This window comes from Hypomesus transpacificus, chromosome 9 (genome assembly GCF_021917145.1).
Source record: "Hypomesus transpacificus isolate Combined female chromosome 9, fHypTra1, whole genome shotgun sequence".
NCBI lineage: Eukaryota > Metazoa > Chordata > Actinopteri > Osmeriformes > Osmeridae > Hypomesus > Hypomesus transpacificus.
Genome location: NC_061068.1, coordinates 9,328,028 through 9,345,678, shown reverse-complemented (window position 1 = coordinate 9,345,678; position 17,651 = coordinate 9,328,028). Strand labels below are relative to the sequence as shown.

The 17,651-nt window shown below is 42.9% G+C and overlaps 1 protein-coding gene across 3 annotated transcripts; it reads right to left on the bottom strand.

The window, feature by feature from the left end:
- Positions 1–5,188: 5,188 nt before the first annotated feature.
- On the bottom strand, positions 5,189–16,665 carry gata2b (GATA binding protein 2b). 3 transcript variants are annotated; one of them, XM_047024932.1, is made up of 6 exons: positions 16,405–16,665; positions 12,730–13,220; positions 11,659–12,240; positions 9,512–9,669; positions 7,482–7,607; positions 5,189–6,768 (listed from the first exon to the last, which is right to left on the bottom strand). In XM_047024932.1, exons 2-6 carry the CDS (start codon positions 12,962–12,964, stop codon positions 6,481–6,483), a joined length of 1,389 nt encoding a protein of 462 aa, XP_046880888.1. In that variant the 5' UTR covers positions 12,965–13,220; positions 16,405–16,665; the 3' UTR covers positions 5,189–6,480. The 3 variants fall into 3 exon arrangements, with proteins under 3 accessions (XP_046880888.1, XP_046880887.1, XP_046880889.1); XM_047024931.1 differs by lacking the exon at positions 16,405–16,665 and adding an exon at positions 13,601–13,828; XM_047024933.1 differs by lacking the exon at positions 16,405–16,665 and adding an exon at positions 13,601–13,828 and having other exon boundaries at positions 9,512–9,657.
- Between the last annotated feature and the right edge of the window lie 986 nt (positions 16,666–17,651).

The window sequence follows — 17,651 nt, the reverse complement described above, 5'->3', positions numbered from 1 at the left end:
TGTCAATATCAAAGATTGTGGTAAGATACAGTATGCAGTGACACAGAGACCAAGCACCTGGGATCTATGGGGAGGTCAGTGGAGGTCAGCCTGAGGGTGATGTCATAGACGCTGGCAGGTGCAAGAAGGGTTAAAGAGCCGCGGTGGAGAAATTATGAAAGAAAACCAATAAGGATGAGAGGAAATGAAAAAGGAGCGTGATGGAAGAGGCTGATAAGACAAGCAACCGTCAAAATGGCAATCAGCCCAAATTAAAGAGAGAGAGAGAGATAGAGAGAGAGAGAGAGAGAGAGAGAGAGAGAGAGAGATAGAGAGAGAGAGAGAGAGAAGATGCATTGTGAATTGAAAGGAGATGATAATATGAATTCACATGCAGACTCACAAAATGCATCCAAAATAAATTACGTGAATTTAGTTTGACTGCATGTATTCTGAACATGTTAGTGTGTGTTGGTGTATATATATATGTGTGTGTGTGTGTGTGCGTGTGTAGATTTGAATCAACATAGGTTTTGGCAGTAGTCATTTCCAGTGCTGTGTATGGGTGGGGCGTTGGGGTATCATGCCTGTGATCTGACCGGGGCAGATAAGAGCAGTAGAAATTGCAGGAGTTGCAACATTTCAGCTCCATCCTCCAGCTCTGTGTTATGTCTGGGTTTGGAGCTGGTCCACCACACACAGCCGTCCCAGCACTCTGCTTCACTCTATGTGTCATGTAGAGTAACTCAGTAATTACAATAACTCATTGAGGATTTCCAGTGAAAATATTTTCGTACTCCTCAAAGGGTTAAACATTAAGAAACTCTGTGTTTTCAACCAAAGGGTTGCTATTTTCATCGTAGCCTTTACCAAACCTTGCCTTACCTTTGGTGAACCTTACTATATGACTGAAATGTGTGCAGAAAAAAAAGGTTTGATAATTGCAAACAATGTTTTACACAAGGTTAAATCCCCTTCAAATCTTTCCAAAGCAGAATGTGGGGTCCTAATGCAGGACTAATCTAGTGTTAAACAGTCTCTTCTTCTATCCCCTTCTTTATGTGTCTTTCTCTTGGCCTCTCAAAGGCCAGAGGGCTCTCATGTGAGCTGCTGCCCAGGTCACGGTGGGGTCAGTGGGACTGTGTCTCAAGAACAGATCCTAGCAGCTTTCATGCAAAGATCTACCGTTCTGTTCGGTTGGAGATCAAATCTCAGGTCTACTTCCTTAACCAACACAAGCACGAATCCCAAGTATGCAGCAGAACATAGTAGGCTGTCAAATATAGCTAAACCCAGGTACAGTATCTCTGTTTGTTGCATGTAAGACGTTGAGATGGTGTTATTGTGAGGCGAGAGGGTTCAGAGGGAGGGAGAGAGAAAGAGATACGAAAAGAGACTAAGATAGCAAAGGGAGAACTCTCTGTAGACAGATGCAGCGATAACATGTTTTATTCGACTGGACCAGCAGTGAAATCCCCTGACGAGATGCAACAACGGGCGGGCAGACGGAGGCCCTCAGATAGCCGTGTGGATCAGTGTCAGATCAGTGCTATCAGACAAATCTCCTCTCACACACACAATGAGGGAGAAGACAAGAGTGTGTGTGGAGGGAGTTCTTTCTGGCCATCACATCAATGCAGGGGGTAAGGTGTGTGTGACAGTGTAAGTGTGTGTGCGAGCTTGTAGGTGTGGGTAAATATCTGTGTGCCTGTTTACGTCCGTGTTTGTTGTTATTACAGCATTGTTCCGTGTGCCGTGTTGCGTGGTCTGTTGATGCCTCTGAGGGGCACCAAACACAGGGGAGATGGAGGTGATGGGAGGGCGGGGGGGAGGCAGAAAGCAAGACAGGCGAGCAGAGGAGGGTGGGAGGTGGGGATCCAGACACAACACAAGGCGGCATGGGTGTGTGGAGGGAAAATAAGTTATCTCTAGGCGCCACCATCATCCCATGGTCATGGTGGAGGAATGGGGATGGGCCCAAGCAGGCCCAGTTTCTTTGTCCCAGATTCAGGCCTCCTGGCTGGGCTTAGAGAGCTGAGGATAAGGCCTCTGGTGGACACACGGACAGGGGGCTGGGACCTGGCACTTGATCAGGAACTTCAAATCACAGTGGGGTGTGAGTTACTAGAGAGCAGCTACACCTTCCTGTCTGTTGGATCTCAACCTTCTTCTCTTCCCCATTTCCCCATTCTTCACCCCGTCATCTGAAGCAGTTGAGCCAGCATAGCATCCCTCACACACCTCCACTCGCATCCCCCCCCCCCTTCCCCTTGTTGCCCTTTCTCTCTCCCTTCCTATCTCCCGGCCTAGATTCCCCCCTCTCATGTTTCCTTGGGGCCGAGCCGTGGGCCTATTGTCAGGTGTTACAGGATAGCAGGGCACAGCCACCCAGTCCCAAGGGCCCTCGCACACACAGGACAGGTTAGCACAGCTTTGGATAAAGCCTTGATCCACCTCACTCACTGGCAAATCTTCCTCTCCTCTGCCCTGCTCTCCTTTTTCATTCTCACACTCGCACACACACTATCTGTCCCTCTTCCTCATTCAGTCACTCAGTCTCTCATTGGAGCAACAAGCTGAAGAAAAGGAGGGATTGTTTGGAGACAAGGGGAATGAATTTGTCTGCCACAGACAGGAGAAGAAAGGGTCTTGAAAGGAACCTGTCCAGGGTGGTGGTTGAGAGGGGAAGGCAGGGAGGAGGAGTCAGAGGGGTTGGAGGGTGTCCCAGTTTTCAGAGAGTTGGCACCGTGTGTCAGCATCTTCTACCCCTGTTGTCACACAGACCCCAGCCTCATAATGTAACCTAAGATCCCATGTGCTAGTCGTGTTTGTGTGTGTGCGTTTGTATATGTGTATATGTACATGTGTCCTGTATGTATAAGTCCGATTTATTCCCTTGTGTCATAATAAATTCCGATAAGTGTTTCCTGTTATGTCTTACGCTTCCTGTTTTGTCCCAGTATTGGCCATTTCATTCTGCATGCACAGTGGCACAAAGGGTACTGTGCCCTCATGGAGCAGGGAACATCTGTACTGCAAACTGTAATGTTTTCTCACAGTCTGTGTGTGTATGTGTGCCTGTGTGTGCGTGTGTGTGGGGGGGTTGTGAAAATGAATGTCTCTTTCAGCCAGTTTTTTTTACATTTCTCCCATGGGACGTTCATGATAGGCAAGTTGAACATATAAGATATGTTCAACTTGCCCCCTCTTTTCCTAGATTTCTTTCCCTCTCTTTCTCTCTCTCTCTCTCTCTCTATCTCTCTCTCTGTCTCTCTCTCTCTTTCTCTCTCTTTATTCTCTTTTTTGTGTGTTCCACCCCTCTGGAGATTCCAGTAGAGATTGGGACCCTTTGTGTGTGAAACCTAGATCCTACTAAGGTCCTCACACATGTCCAAGATTGCACCAGTGCACCTAGCCACACTGGGACAATGACATGCAACACTGTGTGTTGGTGTAGCAAATGCCTGAGCAATCCCCAGCCAAACTTCATTATTTGGGCCAAATATGTCTTCATGATGTAACTTAGCATGAAGTCTGAATACCAGAAAGTGGTGGAGGTACAATGCAACTAGTTACCAAACTGGTTTAAGGTCCCATTATTTCGTACCTGCATCACGTGCTGCTCTATGGAGTCTGTGCCCCCACTCCAAACCCCCCAGATACAGCCCATACCCCTCCCATCATCCACAGCATGAGGGACCCTGAGATGAACTGAACCAAGCTGCCTCTGCTTTTCCTTTTCCCTCCACTTTAATCTTCTTTATCGTCCATCTCTCCTTCAACTCGTCCCTCTGAAGTCCAGCTCTGGCCTCCTTGCTTTTGATTCCATTAATTGAGTTTGGTGGAAAAACAAATAGTCAGGGAGGAGGTATGTGTGTGTGTGTGTGTGTGTGTGTGTGTGTGTGTGTGTGTGTGTGTGTGTGTGTGTGTGTGTGTGTGTGTGTGTGTGTGTGTGTGTGTGTGTGTGTGTGTACGTGTGTATGTGTGTGTCTGTGGCAGGGGGTTGGGGTTGGGGGGGTTTTAGTAAACCTCAGAGGTCACAGATTTAGGAGGCCCACCCGTTTACCGTCTCTACCCCCTACCCTTCTCAAAAAAAGTGCCCTTTGAGGAAGACACTCCATGTACTCCTTTATAACCTCTTTCTCTGCCTGCATCTTTCTCTCTCCCTATTTATCTCTCTTCTCCTCTCTCTATCGCTCCCTGCAGCAGTCGTCATATTTTGCAGTTGGACATTTTTAAAAGGCTCTTTAAATGGTATGTCTGTGACCAGTGTGGGAGGCTTAGGCACTATGACAGGATAAGTGCTTCCAGGGTGAGAGGTCAAGGAGTTTGGGAGCAGCGAAGGGACGAGAGGGCAGAGTGTTTCAAGGGCCCGCACTTAGGATGACCCCAGTGCAGTGGGGTCTGAGACCCCAGTGCTGTAGCCTAAGGACATAAACATATACGGCCCATGTGGCTTTCATAAGAAATCTCATCCTCAAAGATACACGTTCACTGTGTGTGTGTGTGTGTGTGTGTGTGTGTGTATGTGTGTGTGTATATGTGTGTGTGTGTGTGTGTGTGTACTTAGAGGACATGTGATGCGGACAGAGTTTTACCAAGAGGGCCCTATGTCATGACAGCCTTGACAACACCAGAAGCTGACAACCTGGCATTAAACCTCTCTGATTCTGTCAACAATGCATATCTCAAAGCTTAGAGCCAAGCAGCATAACAACAGCATCCCTATCGGTTCCATGTCAATAGGAGTTAAGGTGTGTACAGAGCGGTCTGGCTCTCGCAGACAATGATACCATGAGGATCAAGAGAACAATCTGTTTTCACAGAAACCAATAGCAAAGCTTATTTAAGGGACATGTCTTAATGTAACCTGGTAGAGGTTGTTTGAGGTTATTTGTTACAGCACACCTGTTGTGTGGAGCTGACCAGATGGTGGAGAACATTAGTATTGAATCATCATCCTCAAATTTAGTCTCTTTCTTGGTCTTTTGCATTTGATTGCCAATTCCATGCTAAATGAAAGGGATTGGATTGAAGAACATTCTGAAGTAGAATGAGACGATCTTACTCTGGCAGCAACCTATCATTTAGCCCGGTTAAAACCTGAGGTGTCTAACATGTGTTGTTTATATTTTTACTCCCGTTAAGTCCTGTTCATCAGTCTTTGGCAGTTCTCTCAAAGAACAATGAAATGTCAGAGTCATCCAAGTCATGTTTACACTTTTCTTTATTATTAACATCTTTGTTATGGAATTTAGATTGTCAAGTTATAATTGTTTGGGTCAGGTTTTGAAAGCAGGTGTGTGGTTGTCTGTGTGGCAGAGAGAGCAGCCAATGAGAGGCTATGATACAGAAATGCCACAGATAGAGAGGTACAAGTGTGTGAGAAGAAGCCTCAGAACAGTTCCTCTCCATGGCAACGTACAGGAAGCAGAACAAGCAACAAAGGCTCTGTCATAGACCAGAAGCATAGCAAATAAATGAGCAGTGATACTTCTTCCAAACAAGACAACTTGAGAAAACAGATGCGTTGACATGTAGAGAACGTTTATACACCCAAAACAGATTGAACTTGCTGACGGTTTCAGCTGGCACATACAGTGAAGACAGAAAGCTGTATGGAGCCAAGTTCATGACTGTTGCTCTTTCTACCTCTTTCTATTCTGATTGGATACAAACAGCCTTTCATTTACTTGACAGAGTAATAAGGGAGCAGAATAGAGTGATCTCAATCTCTTTATTTGTCATGAGGACTAAATGTGGAAAAGCTCAAAGAGAGCGTTTCAGCTAAAAATAGATTTATAGTTGTGATAGCAATATTCGTGTTTCAGGTGAGAAATAAGAAGATCAAAATCAGAGTGAAAATAAATTATCTAAAAACACTAACAAATAATTAGAATAACAATAATCATAATAAACGGTTTACTTAAGCTTTATAAATGTTCTTGTTTGCTTATTTTTTTAAATTTCCTTTAAAATATTAGAAGTCCATGTGCAGAAATCCAGCATATATTTTGTCCAATGGTGTGAAAAGAATCTTCTGTCTTTACCAAAAGCTGATCCATCCCTGTTATCTCACACATTTACAATATTCACAGTTACTTCAAACCAGCTCAACACATACCACTGCATCTGGACGGGAGACAGGGGCGCTCAGAGAGACATCTGTGGCAAACATACTCATTTGTGCAATTATATATATGCGTGTGTGTGTGTGTTTCCAATCTTGGGGGCTGGTACCTAATGGTGAGAAATATTCCCCTGTCTAGTTTCCAAGCAGTATTTATTGTCAGATTCAACATTTTCTCCCCTCCTCTCTATACTGCAAGACAATGTACTCAGATATATGCCAAACGCTTGTCTCTAACATTATACACATCACCAGCAAGTTGAAGGCCAATACACTGTTTGACCCTCAACCCCCTTCAAAACAAAAATCCTTCTCCCCCAGTTCTCAACATCAGCTGCGCATGACAGTTCCTCTCTCTGGATCCCTTTCCCTCAGCCCATGGCAGTGACCATGTTGGAGTGGTGGGGGTGGCCATAAGAAGGGTGAATGGGAGTGGGAGTGGGCAGCATGTGTCCGGCGTGACTGAAGGGGGGTAAGTGGCCCATGTGGGTCATGTGACCTGCCAAGGAGGCAGCACTGAAGGGTGAGGATTTGTCATGCATGCACTTGGAGAGCTCCTCATAGCTCTCGCCCCCCCGGCGGCTCTTTTTGGACTTGCTGGACATTTTGCGATTACGTGTCTGGATGCCCTCCTTCTTCATGGTCAGTGGACGATTCACCTGTGGAGCGAGAGGTGTTGAGGAGATGAGTGACCAGGCTAACTGTGGTTGTGGCATGAGCAGGGCCCTTTCATGACTATATTAACAGAGGATCACACTATGCTGAAGATACATTTTAATGTCGCCTAGTACAAACTCTTGAAAAACGCCCATTGCAAACTTCTGAAACTACTGATTTACGTAATAATCTGTATCTTTATTTTCAAGTGCCTTGCTCAAGTATATTTAGGACACTCTACATTGAAATGTCTATTCCAAATGCAAAGAAACATCTTCTTTGATTCAATTGTTATAGTTCTTTAGGATGAATACAGGAATACAAGCATTCTGGGTACCTATGACATGCTCTGTCTGATACATGTTAATACACCATGCTCTCTATGCAGAGGGGAAACCTTTCATTTCTCCAGCAGCACTTCCACTGGCTGGCTGAATAACAGTCCCACCATTGTGAGTCTCAGGGGGATTACGCCTACCATGGTAACAATAAAGCACAAAGAAAGAAAACCCCATTGCTCCCTCTCTCATTCTTTCTCTAGTTCGCTGTTCTTTCCTCTCTCCCTAGCTCTTTCCATCCACAGCTCTTTCCCCTCTCTCTTATTCTCTTACACCGCCCCCCCCCCCCCCCACACACATCAGTTTAACCTGCTTCAGTCTGGAGTACTTGACCCTATTGGCATTGTGAGGCCCTGCCTGTGGTCAGTCAGACTTACGTTGTGCAGCTTGTAGTATAGGCCGCAGGCGTTGCACACGGGATCTCCATTGGCATTACGTCGCCACAGCGTGGTGGTGGTTGTCTGGCAGTTAGCACAACATGTGCCAGCTCGTCTGGCAGCAGACTGCAGGAGAACGTGAATAGACTTTACGATACATACCTCCCATACGCACACATTCAAATATTTGGAACATTGATTACCATAATGAAAGTTTTTTAAGACTTTGATTTTAAATCATTTATGTATGTTTCCCTCAAGGCTTTAACATCTGTAAATTGACAGTAGACTATTTGTTTTGGTCTTATAGTGATTATAAACTGATATACACACATGTATTCATAAATGTGGTCAAATGTTCTAGTGAGAATTAATAAATAATAGTCACAGCACTGGATTTTAGGTTTCTGATAAATGTTCATTTCACTTACACTTTTCAAATCTATCAACGTTTAAAGGCGTTAAGGCGGTGGGACAACTGTTTGTCGTAGCTGAAGGATTCTCTGCACTTAGGAGACATTTCTGCACTTAGCCTTCATTCAAAGGTGTCAATCTGCGATACTGAATTCCTAGGGTAAAGTCAGGCGAAGATTAGACTTATAATTAACTTAATGTATTAGGTCGATTACTGACCTTGACTCTACATGTCATAAATCTATTTGTATTTCACGACCTCCCTCGCCGCACTCTGTTTTCTTTTCTTTATTTTCTTTGTGGTTAACGGGATTCTGAGATCTCGGACTTTAGCCTACTCAATGTTCTGTGTTCGGGACTCGCCGACTTGACCACTACAAATTAAGCGGGCCACTGACGGAAGCACGCGGTGGCCTCGCGTCCTTATCTGGAACAGGCAGATATCCGGATAGGAAACAACTGGAAGGTCAACCGCTGAAAACGCGCGCAGAACAGAAGTTGACATACGCTCCGGCCTTTATGGCATGAAAGTGAATGGGTTTTCAGACATAAGGGTACAAAAGAGATTTGTAGTAAGAAACATTTAGGCCTACACAAAAAAAATATCGAATTGACCGTCTTCATAGAGGCAATACATTTCTGACTGACAATTCTCATGAATGCGCCTTGGTTAATTATAGAAGCCTAATTAAACTTGCAGATGACGTTTAAACGTTTTAGGTACGAGGAACTACGGGAATGTAATAATGAAACTAAACAGTGAGTTGCTAGATATGAAGAAACTACTCAAATAATCTATTTTAGTTACAATTATCCTTTGCAATTATGTTTATTAACCTTGACCCCAGCCTACTTAGTCTTGTGATAGCATAACGCATTTTTATTACATTGTCTATTTCAGTGTGACATCTACAATCATGGAAATATGGATTTTGCACCATTAAATGAATAGCCTACTAAAAGGAAGACTTAATTTATTGTTCACAAAAAAGAGGCGCTCTAATTTCACAAGTTAATGGCACATTTCCGATATGGAAATTTCCGGTATTCCGATATTCCATATGTTCTCTGATTTAAGCTTTAACAGTTTGCTTTCTGACCTTCTGGATTAATAAATAAACAACTGTTTATTTAATATTTGTTGATCTTTGTCACGATGTAAAGCAGGAGACTCAGTCTCATATTGAATTGACCATAGAAAGAAAATTATATAGCCCATATAAATATTAATGCGTGAGGACTGGGGAGGTAACTGAAATGGGACAAGGTGTTAGCATTGCCCATAAAGTCTGGCCCACCCATCAGAACAGCATGTTGGTGGGAACGACAGGTAATAAAGAGCCATCCTCTGGCCCTGCTATCAGTGACAGTATCAGGAGCAGAAGTAGCTGTAATAATGATAGCAGAAACAACAAATAGCTGTCCTCCACATGCAGGCATGGGCAGGGGAGCACAGGGGTGAGTGGGAAATACAATTCCTGGAAACTGATTGGGAAAATATAACTTTCCTGGAATTGTCCCGTCACGCCCTCCACCTTGTTCTGTCATTAGCTCTACAACTTCTCTCTCTCTTTCCCTCTGTCCGTGGTACAGGTTCTAGTGGTCGTAGTACTCACCAGTCTGCGTTTTGGCTTGATGAGGGGGCGGTTCTGGCCATTCATCTTGTGGTACAGTCCGCAGGCATTGCACAGGTAGTGGCCCGTACCATCCCGTCGCCAAAGAGGAGTGGAGGTGGCTCCACAGTTGACACACTCGCGGCCCTCTGAGCAGCATGCAGGTGGGAAGGAGTGCACAGGGACATTTATAAAATTAATCTGTAAAACGCATTGAACCTCCTCCTATTCAACATGCACATCATTCAATTATTACAGGGGTCATTTTATTTTTGTTTGCTGAGGTTTTTGTTTGTGGTTTGATGGATATTGGGTGACAAATGTATACAGTATTGGTATGAGCTGGAGTTGAGAAAAGGCAGATTTTTACTTTTTGTGCAAGCTTTTTGTAAAGCTGTTCAGCAGAAGAGTGTGGACTGAACACATTTACTTTATGTTTATTTATGTTTAACCCTCAACAAACTTTGAATCACATCATCAGAATTGACATTTAGTGAAACACATACAGCTAGTCAGCACAACACTATAATGCCACAATAGCCTGCTTGTTGACTGGAGTCTCAGTTGTTGGCTCTGATGTTTAATATTGCAGAAAGGACAAAGAGTGAGGGAGAGAATAAAGAAGGGAGAGAGACTTAAATGAAAGGAGAGAGGAAGGGGGCCTGGATTAGGGTTAGTCAAACAGGAAGTGCCTCTAAGGTATGCATGTGCAGGGAGTACCCAAGAGTAAAGTGATGCTTTTGCCTGCTAGAATAGTGTAGGCAACAAGCCACCAGACTCAACCCTGACTTCCCCCCAGGAGAGGCTGGCCTTCAGCAATGAAGTGGTCTATTCTGACCCTTCAGAGGAAGCCCCTGAGACAGAATATCACTGAGGAACAAACACTGCCCACTGTATCTCTGGTGGATGCTGTCTCTGACAGCAACTGACAAAATAAGAACGGAACTGTTTAATTGAGAGAATTCGTCATACCCATGTTTGTAAAACAATATATCACGATGATTATTTTTCGTTCATTGTGATTTTTGTTACTAGTGTTTAGTTCAGTAACATTGATAAGATACCGTTCTCCTTAAGTTAAGGCCGGCTGCTGAATCTACAGTCGCCAAATGTTAGGCGTGACAATGCAGTCTGCTATTATGTAACAAAGAAAGGGCTCAATTGTAAATGCTGAGGTTTTCTGCCTATATGCGCGAGCGGATCTTCTTTTCACACCTCCGGCAATGTATCCAGTTCGCCGCTCTCAAGGGCAAGCCAGCTCAAGCGTAATTGAGTCGCGGTTTACAAAAGAGGATAATAAACGTGTCAGGCCAAAGCGCGCCCGCTCTCAGCCAGGAATTGGCCGTGCGAGAAGGGAAGGTGGTAGGCTTAGCTTTTACCTATTCAAATAAAAATACACGCCTTTTATTTCAAATTGGGAATTGTTCAATTTAATCGTGTTTTATAGGCCTACATGTTTTCATCTCTTCGTTTTTTTAAAACAGAATGGTCTTTAAGCAGAGGAGACCTTTTAAGACGTGTGAAAATGATCAACTGTTATTATTGAGTAACCTCAAATAGCTTAGATTAAATGTTTTTGGACAAAATAATTGACGCGTTTTTTTTAAGTAATAAAATATTACAGTCTATTGGTTAGGCCTATCTTCGTTTTATTGAAAACTACTGAAAATGTCAAGTCGCCATGTCGCACTTTTCTCGGGAAAAAACGTCACATTTGATTTGTAGGCCTATCTTTAATCAGGGTTATGATACAACGATAATAATAATGCAAATCCAACAACAACATTTTATCTATTTGTCTATACCCTTTATCTATTTGTATCACAATTAGTAGACCTTTATTAAAGAATATATCCTACTAGGCCTATTATTGATTATATTATCATTATTATCATATAATGTTGTTGTTATTATCGTCATTATTATTGTTGTTTTTGTTGGTATTGAAATTGTGACTATTGTTGTTCTACTGTTAAAATTATAGATGTATTTAAGGATTACACTTGTTTTTGCCATTGTAGCCTAAGTAGATCATGCTTAGCTTTTTTAGCAACATTGCTTATATATTTAGACATAATTATGAACAGGCTATTATTTACTAAACAATGTAATAAGTTATGCAAATATCAGAATAGAGAGACGAAACTCACCTGAGCATGATCTTGTTTTGCTTTTGCATTTCGGTGTAAAGCTGGAAGATGATCCCCCAAGCAGGCTGCCAGGGTGGAACAAACTGCCTCCGTATTCATGCGCCGCCGGGAGAGAATATGTGGGATATGTTGGTATTGGATGGTGTGTGGAGGGCGTCTGGGCGCTCATTGAGGCCAGGCTGCTTCTAAGTGGACTGCAACCTTCCATCTTCATCCCCTCAGATATTGACATTTGGTATTTAATAGACTCCTTCTCGTCCATTCTGGTGCCAGAGGACGTTGGAGAGACTGCCCCAGGGTCCGGGGAAACATCTTTCGGTGGTGTAGGGGGGAAACTGTAAAGATGGGGACTCGAATGTGACGCCGGAGTTAGCGAGGAAGCAGAAGCCGAACTAGAATTACTGCACGGATAGAGGCCACTCGGAGTCCCGGAACCAGCGGGATGCAGGCTGGGTTTACTGAAGTGGGCCCATGCGTTATGATGGTGGGCCGCTGAGAGAGCCGCTTTGCCGCTGTCAAGCCACGAAATCCCTGGACTGTGGATGAGATGGGGCCGGCAGACCTGACTCCCAGTGAGACGAGCTGTCAAAATATAAGTAACATTGATTTAGTGATATTCGCAAAATTCATTTGACAATCGTGGACTTGAACTATGGTAGGTTAGGCGACATTATGATTTTAAAATATATTAAACGTTTGAACACCAACTTCACCTGTTGATGTATAGCCTATATGCTGTAGACTATTCTGCAAATTAATAGTTTTGTTCGTTTTTTTGTTTTTTTGTCAAATGTAATGAAGTAAGTAAAAACTACCTTTCCGGAAATATATTTTAACCACGTAGGCTATAATCATATATTATAGGCTAAATACTGTCATTGTTTTCCCAATGTTTTCAATTATCTCTTTATTCCCTTGGTTATCGACTGAGATTGGACAAACATTTGTCGACTCTAGTTTGACCAAATCTGTATGCCTCTGTCTGTTAATTGATACAAAGTAGGTTACACAATTCAAAGTTATTAAAGGTTGATGCGACAATATGTTTCAGAACAACTATAGTTGTCTTACCGTGCGCTTGACTGTAAGATACTCTCGCCCTTGCGTGAGCGGAGTTATGGTAGTAGGGGTTTCCCTGTGAGTCCAGATGATTAAAGAAAACATCCACCTCGTCCGGAGGCAGGAGCTGTGCCGTAGGCTCCATATAGTTGTGCGTAAGGCCAGGGTGGTGTGAGTCCGGGTGTTGTCCGTTCAGGACGGCATGGTGATGCGCCATCCACCGAGGTTGATCCGCCGCTACATCCATCTTTCCGCTCGATCCAAACTGGGTCAACAACAGCAATGCCTCTCCAATGAGAGGATTTCTCTATTACTGTGCCCTCTACTTCCTCGTTTTTCTTTTGAAAAAATCTCAACCTTCTTGGAACGAAATGTCCTATTGTGAAAACATAGCTCGATAAAATGCGTTATCGCCTATGGATCCTCTAGCTTGTCCTCACTCGCAGTCAAATGGATGTTCTCTCTTTCCTTCTTGACATCAAGTTGAGTTTGACATTGGACACCTGTGGTACAAGAAATAGGATGTTAATATTTCAGAAGAGTTTACAAGGTGTTGTGTAGTCATCTATGGCCTCTGGTGCTTTAAGACAGACTTCTTGAGGCTGCTGCTTTTGTGGTGCGTTTTGAAGGTAATGCATGAGAAAACGCACCATAAGATAATGACCAAATCGTCCCCACCCATCCAGACTAACCTGAGCGGAATCTGCGACCATTCATATCTAACGAACAATTGCCCAAGCAACGCACACCGCCTTTAGTTACGCAAACTCCACTGTAACCTAGTATAGGCCTATTCTATTTTATATATATTTATAATAGACAAACACGTATCAGCCATTTTTGCATAAAGAAATAGTCCAGTTTGTGGTTTAAATGTAATTACCTTTTCAGTTTGTCTGACCAACAACTGTGATGGGCTGTTTGGTATTTTGTGTCTGTCCTTCAGAAAAACTTCTTCTCAGTTACTTTTGGAAGTCTTCCTAACTTTTACAAAAGCAGTTAGTAGTTATTATTTCCGTGGTGTTTTGAAGGGGTTCTCGGCTGTGTATTCTCCGACTGTGAGGCCTTAAGCAACATGCTCTTCTACTGACTGTCAGCACTGGCGCCAGCTGAATTCCATGTCATGCGCGCAGGGCGTGGTCTTGGCTACAGCGTTGACCACGCCGCAGCCAATAGGATTGCATCTTCGCTCCTCTTTTCAACCCCCTCTCCGGAATTTTCACGTCATTCATCTGTCTCTATTCGTACAAGCACACGACTGGGCTGTAGCGCAAGCGGCCAGTATGCCCTTTTTTTGTCTGGGACATATTAATCAGTGGGGTCACTTATAGGTAGCTTCTGCTCCTGTCGTGGAACACTTTTTAAATACCTATAACATTTGTAAACAAAGATGTACAATAGCCTTTTGATGTAGGTCTACTTTGAGGTCTGCATAGGCTATAAAAGCCCAACACAATTGTATATTCAGCGAACACTGTAGATTATAGTAATAGTAGGCTAATAGTTATGTTCCAGGCTCAAATCTAACAACAAAACATTGTCTATCGTTGTTTTGTTCCCAGAGAAAAAAAAAATGTTTTTCGTTTTTGTTTGTAAATCTGGGACCATCAGAAGTTGTTTTACATCTTAATGCCTTCGTTGTCTCGAGGGTCAGAGACATAGCCTACAGGGTGTAACTGTCAACCTATAATAAATGGGATTTTTTCGGTGCAAAACAGTACAATAACAGTGCAGTGGACGTGGAGACAAGCCATTGCCAATTGAGCCTCTTCATTGTAGGGCTACCATGCATAAAACCTTGACTGAATTTGTATTTACTTTTCCCTTTAGAACAGTCCATTCAATTTTGATCCCGCTGTTACAGTGGTAAATATACTGGGGGTACCACCTTGTGGATTGATACTCCCCCTCAAACACTGTTTGGTTGCTTATAATATTACATAATTGCTCCAACAAATGACTGTCATATAACGCCACTTCACTGGCCTTGCAGGTAGGCCTATTGGCTGTTGTGTAAATAATTTTGCGCTTGTCCGGACGGATACAAACATAGTGGTTCAAATGTCATAGTCACTACAAACCGCAGCATGCTGAACCGCCTTACATTTAAGCTCCCAGCCAATAGCCGGTAACATTCCCCGAGGATCTGCCTCACTTTCACTGACACAGATGCGTTCTCCTGTGTTTCATCTCAAATCTATAGGCTACCATCTTTATTCAGTGTTACCAAAAAATATTAATATAGCCAAACTCAATATCAGTCTGTGCGCCTGTGTGTGTACGCGCGCAAACGGCAGGGTAAATATGACTGACAAGTAATAATTGGAGGGGGAGCGCCGGGCCCTGACCAGCCAACTAGCCGCCTCCTTGACGCCATTTCCTGACGTCACAACATTTTAGTGGAGTAAAAAAAACATAATCAGGAAACGCACTTTTAATAACACTTATGGATAAGAGAGAGAGAGAGATGGGGAAGCATGGGATTTTCTTACGTCCCAGTGGATAATCTCAAGGAACATATTATTCGAGGACACTATTGGGAGGTATACATTTGATATTTATACACTGTTGTACCATTAATAATTTATAAAGAATGCTACAGTCTTTTGACCTTTGATTTGATTCAGAAAAGTGTCTATATAGATCCAGTGGCGACTGAAGACAGCGAGACCGAGATGTGGTCACACTAGCCTGACCAGGGATTTGATTTTACTCCAGAGAACACTTGGGCCTCATTTGAAACTAAATCAATATCAAACTATGGAGAAACGCATTTCAAATTGGACACAACTAGGGGAGTACAGAATCAGATGATCACTATTTTATGGTAGTGGTCAGTATCCATGAGAATTAGTTAGACAGCCCAACAGCTACATTGTACCTGATCTGGTTTTCCATCAGGTGGATCAATGAATAGGTTACATTAGGCTACTTATTATTAACCATATCCCCATTATATTCTATGTATTAATGTGGGACGTGTCTCATGAAGAATGCGACATGGTCAGTTTTAAGAATGTGTACACTTAGGCCTACTGTCTTAAAAAATTAGGTAACACAATCATTTAAGCTGATTATCGTATACTATTGCTTTGGGCTAGACCAAAATCGGAGTAAGTGAGCGCCACTGTGCGGCGGCGGCATCAGATAGGTTGTACCCAGCCATGGTAATTAGATTGGAAAAAGTGAAAAGGGTTTTAAAAGGTCTACAAAACTTGGCACAGTATAGGCCGGCAGTCATCAGACAAGGACACCAACAGTATAGGAGAAAGTCTGTGGGAATTTTACAGAATGTGTTAAACATGGATTCATTTATTAATTAATGTAAAACGAGACAGACATGTGAGAATAAGTAACGTTTTGTTAAAATACATTACATGACACACTACTTACATTGACTAATAAAACTGGGATTAACGTTGGTAAATAGGCCTAATGGGCCAATTCCTTTTTGACTGTTCTACGGTGAATATGCTCTTACGATTATTTAATTATTATTTGGCACAATTACTGTAAAAGATTAATACTGAAAAAATGCACACCTCGTTTGAAAATATCAAGATAATCTTTGACATTCAGACCATTCACCTGATCTTTAAAAAATGTTAAGCATAAGCATTAACCGACACCACCAAGAATGACAATAGGAATTGTTAGAAATAATGCGTTTACATAAATCATCCTTACCTATGTTTACTGAAAGGCATAGGACAGTCCTAATCTTCTCGTTTATGGTTCCGGTTGGACTCTTGTTATCAGCAAACCCGTCCAGAATAATGTGTGTAAGAGGGTCAATTCAGACAAAACGTTGCCCTGCTTCGAGCCTGTCTTCAGCATGTGTCGGTCTTGGAGATGATTCTGCTCTCGTTCTGACTCTCTTTCAAAAGCATTACTAGGTAGGATACACACAAATTAGTGACAATGCGTCGGATTAACATATCACCCTCCCTCTTTCACCGCTTTGTCTTCCTGGTATCTTGGATATGTTACAAATTGAGGCTTCAAAGTAGACTGTGTGTGGTGCGGAATAGAGAGCCAGGCATCAGACCAGCCTAAAGCGCGATCCCATGTGGTGTAAACCAATCCAGGTCTCGTGCAGCAGCTGCAAAAACGCAATTGGAAAGAATGACCAAGGCACTACAGTCTATCCGCAAGACTCTGAACAACAGAGAGCAGATATAGCCTACCTTTGAAATTAGCAAACGACATATTTTGAAATGAAAGCGCTGAAACTACATCAATTAATTAAACCATTAATGGCCGCGTTTCCCAGATTTTTTAAGAAGTTCTTAACGCTTAAAGCTTCTCAAGAGCGTTCTAAGAACGCTCAGAACGCTCTTAGAACGCTCCTAAGAAGCTCTTAGCGTTAAGAGCTACTTAACGAATCTGGGAAACGCGGCCGATGTTACTTTTGCTCATTTAAATTGCAAGTAGGCTGTGTTTAGCCTACCTGATCGGGGGGAGAGGTGTCAGTGCCAAAATGACAGGGTTGAACTTGGTGCAGAAATTGTTCATGTTATCTCACACGTGGTAAACATAACCACATGGTAAACATGTTAAGCCCGGCATGCTTCTTACGCAGACATAACCCAGAACCCAATGTCAATTCTCTCAACTGTTAAAATCTGCTAACAAAATGTAATTGGTTAATATTGGCTAATATAGTCAACAAACGGATATGAGCGCCAAATTAGACCTTCTTTTCTGAGCAAAGAATCACGAACGGTTCTGATTGTGTTGAGCATGACACCCGTGCTCGTCATTTCAACTTAATTTGCATCATTACAATGTGTTTAGCCTACAAGCTGTTTTCCATTGTGCTTTTATGCGTTTCTGTGCAGTGGGCCTGTCAGCGGTCAGAGCATCTTGTCATAAAATAAGAGGATATTTCAGCATGCAGGGAAGAATGTTAGCCTATTTTGTTTGACTAAGCG

Coding starts and splice junctions, on each gene's coding strand:
- gata2b (XM_047024932.1), bottom strand. CDS start 12,964: ATGGATGTAGCGGCGGATCAACCTCGGTGGATGGCGCATCACCATGCC. Junction 12,241..12,729: donor ATCTTACAGTCAAGCGCACG/GTAAGACAACTA, acceptor ATATTTTGACAG/CTCGTCTCACTGGGAGTCAG. Junction 7,608..9,511: donor TCAAGCCAAAACGCAGACTG/GTGAGTACTACG, acceptor GTTCTCCTGCAG/TCTGCTGCCAGACGAGCTGG.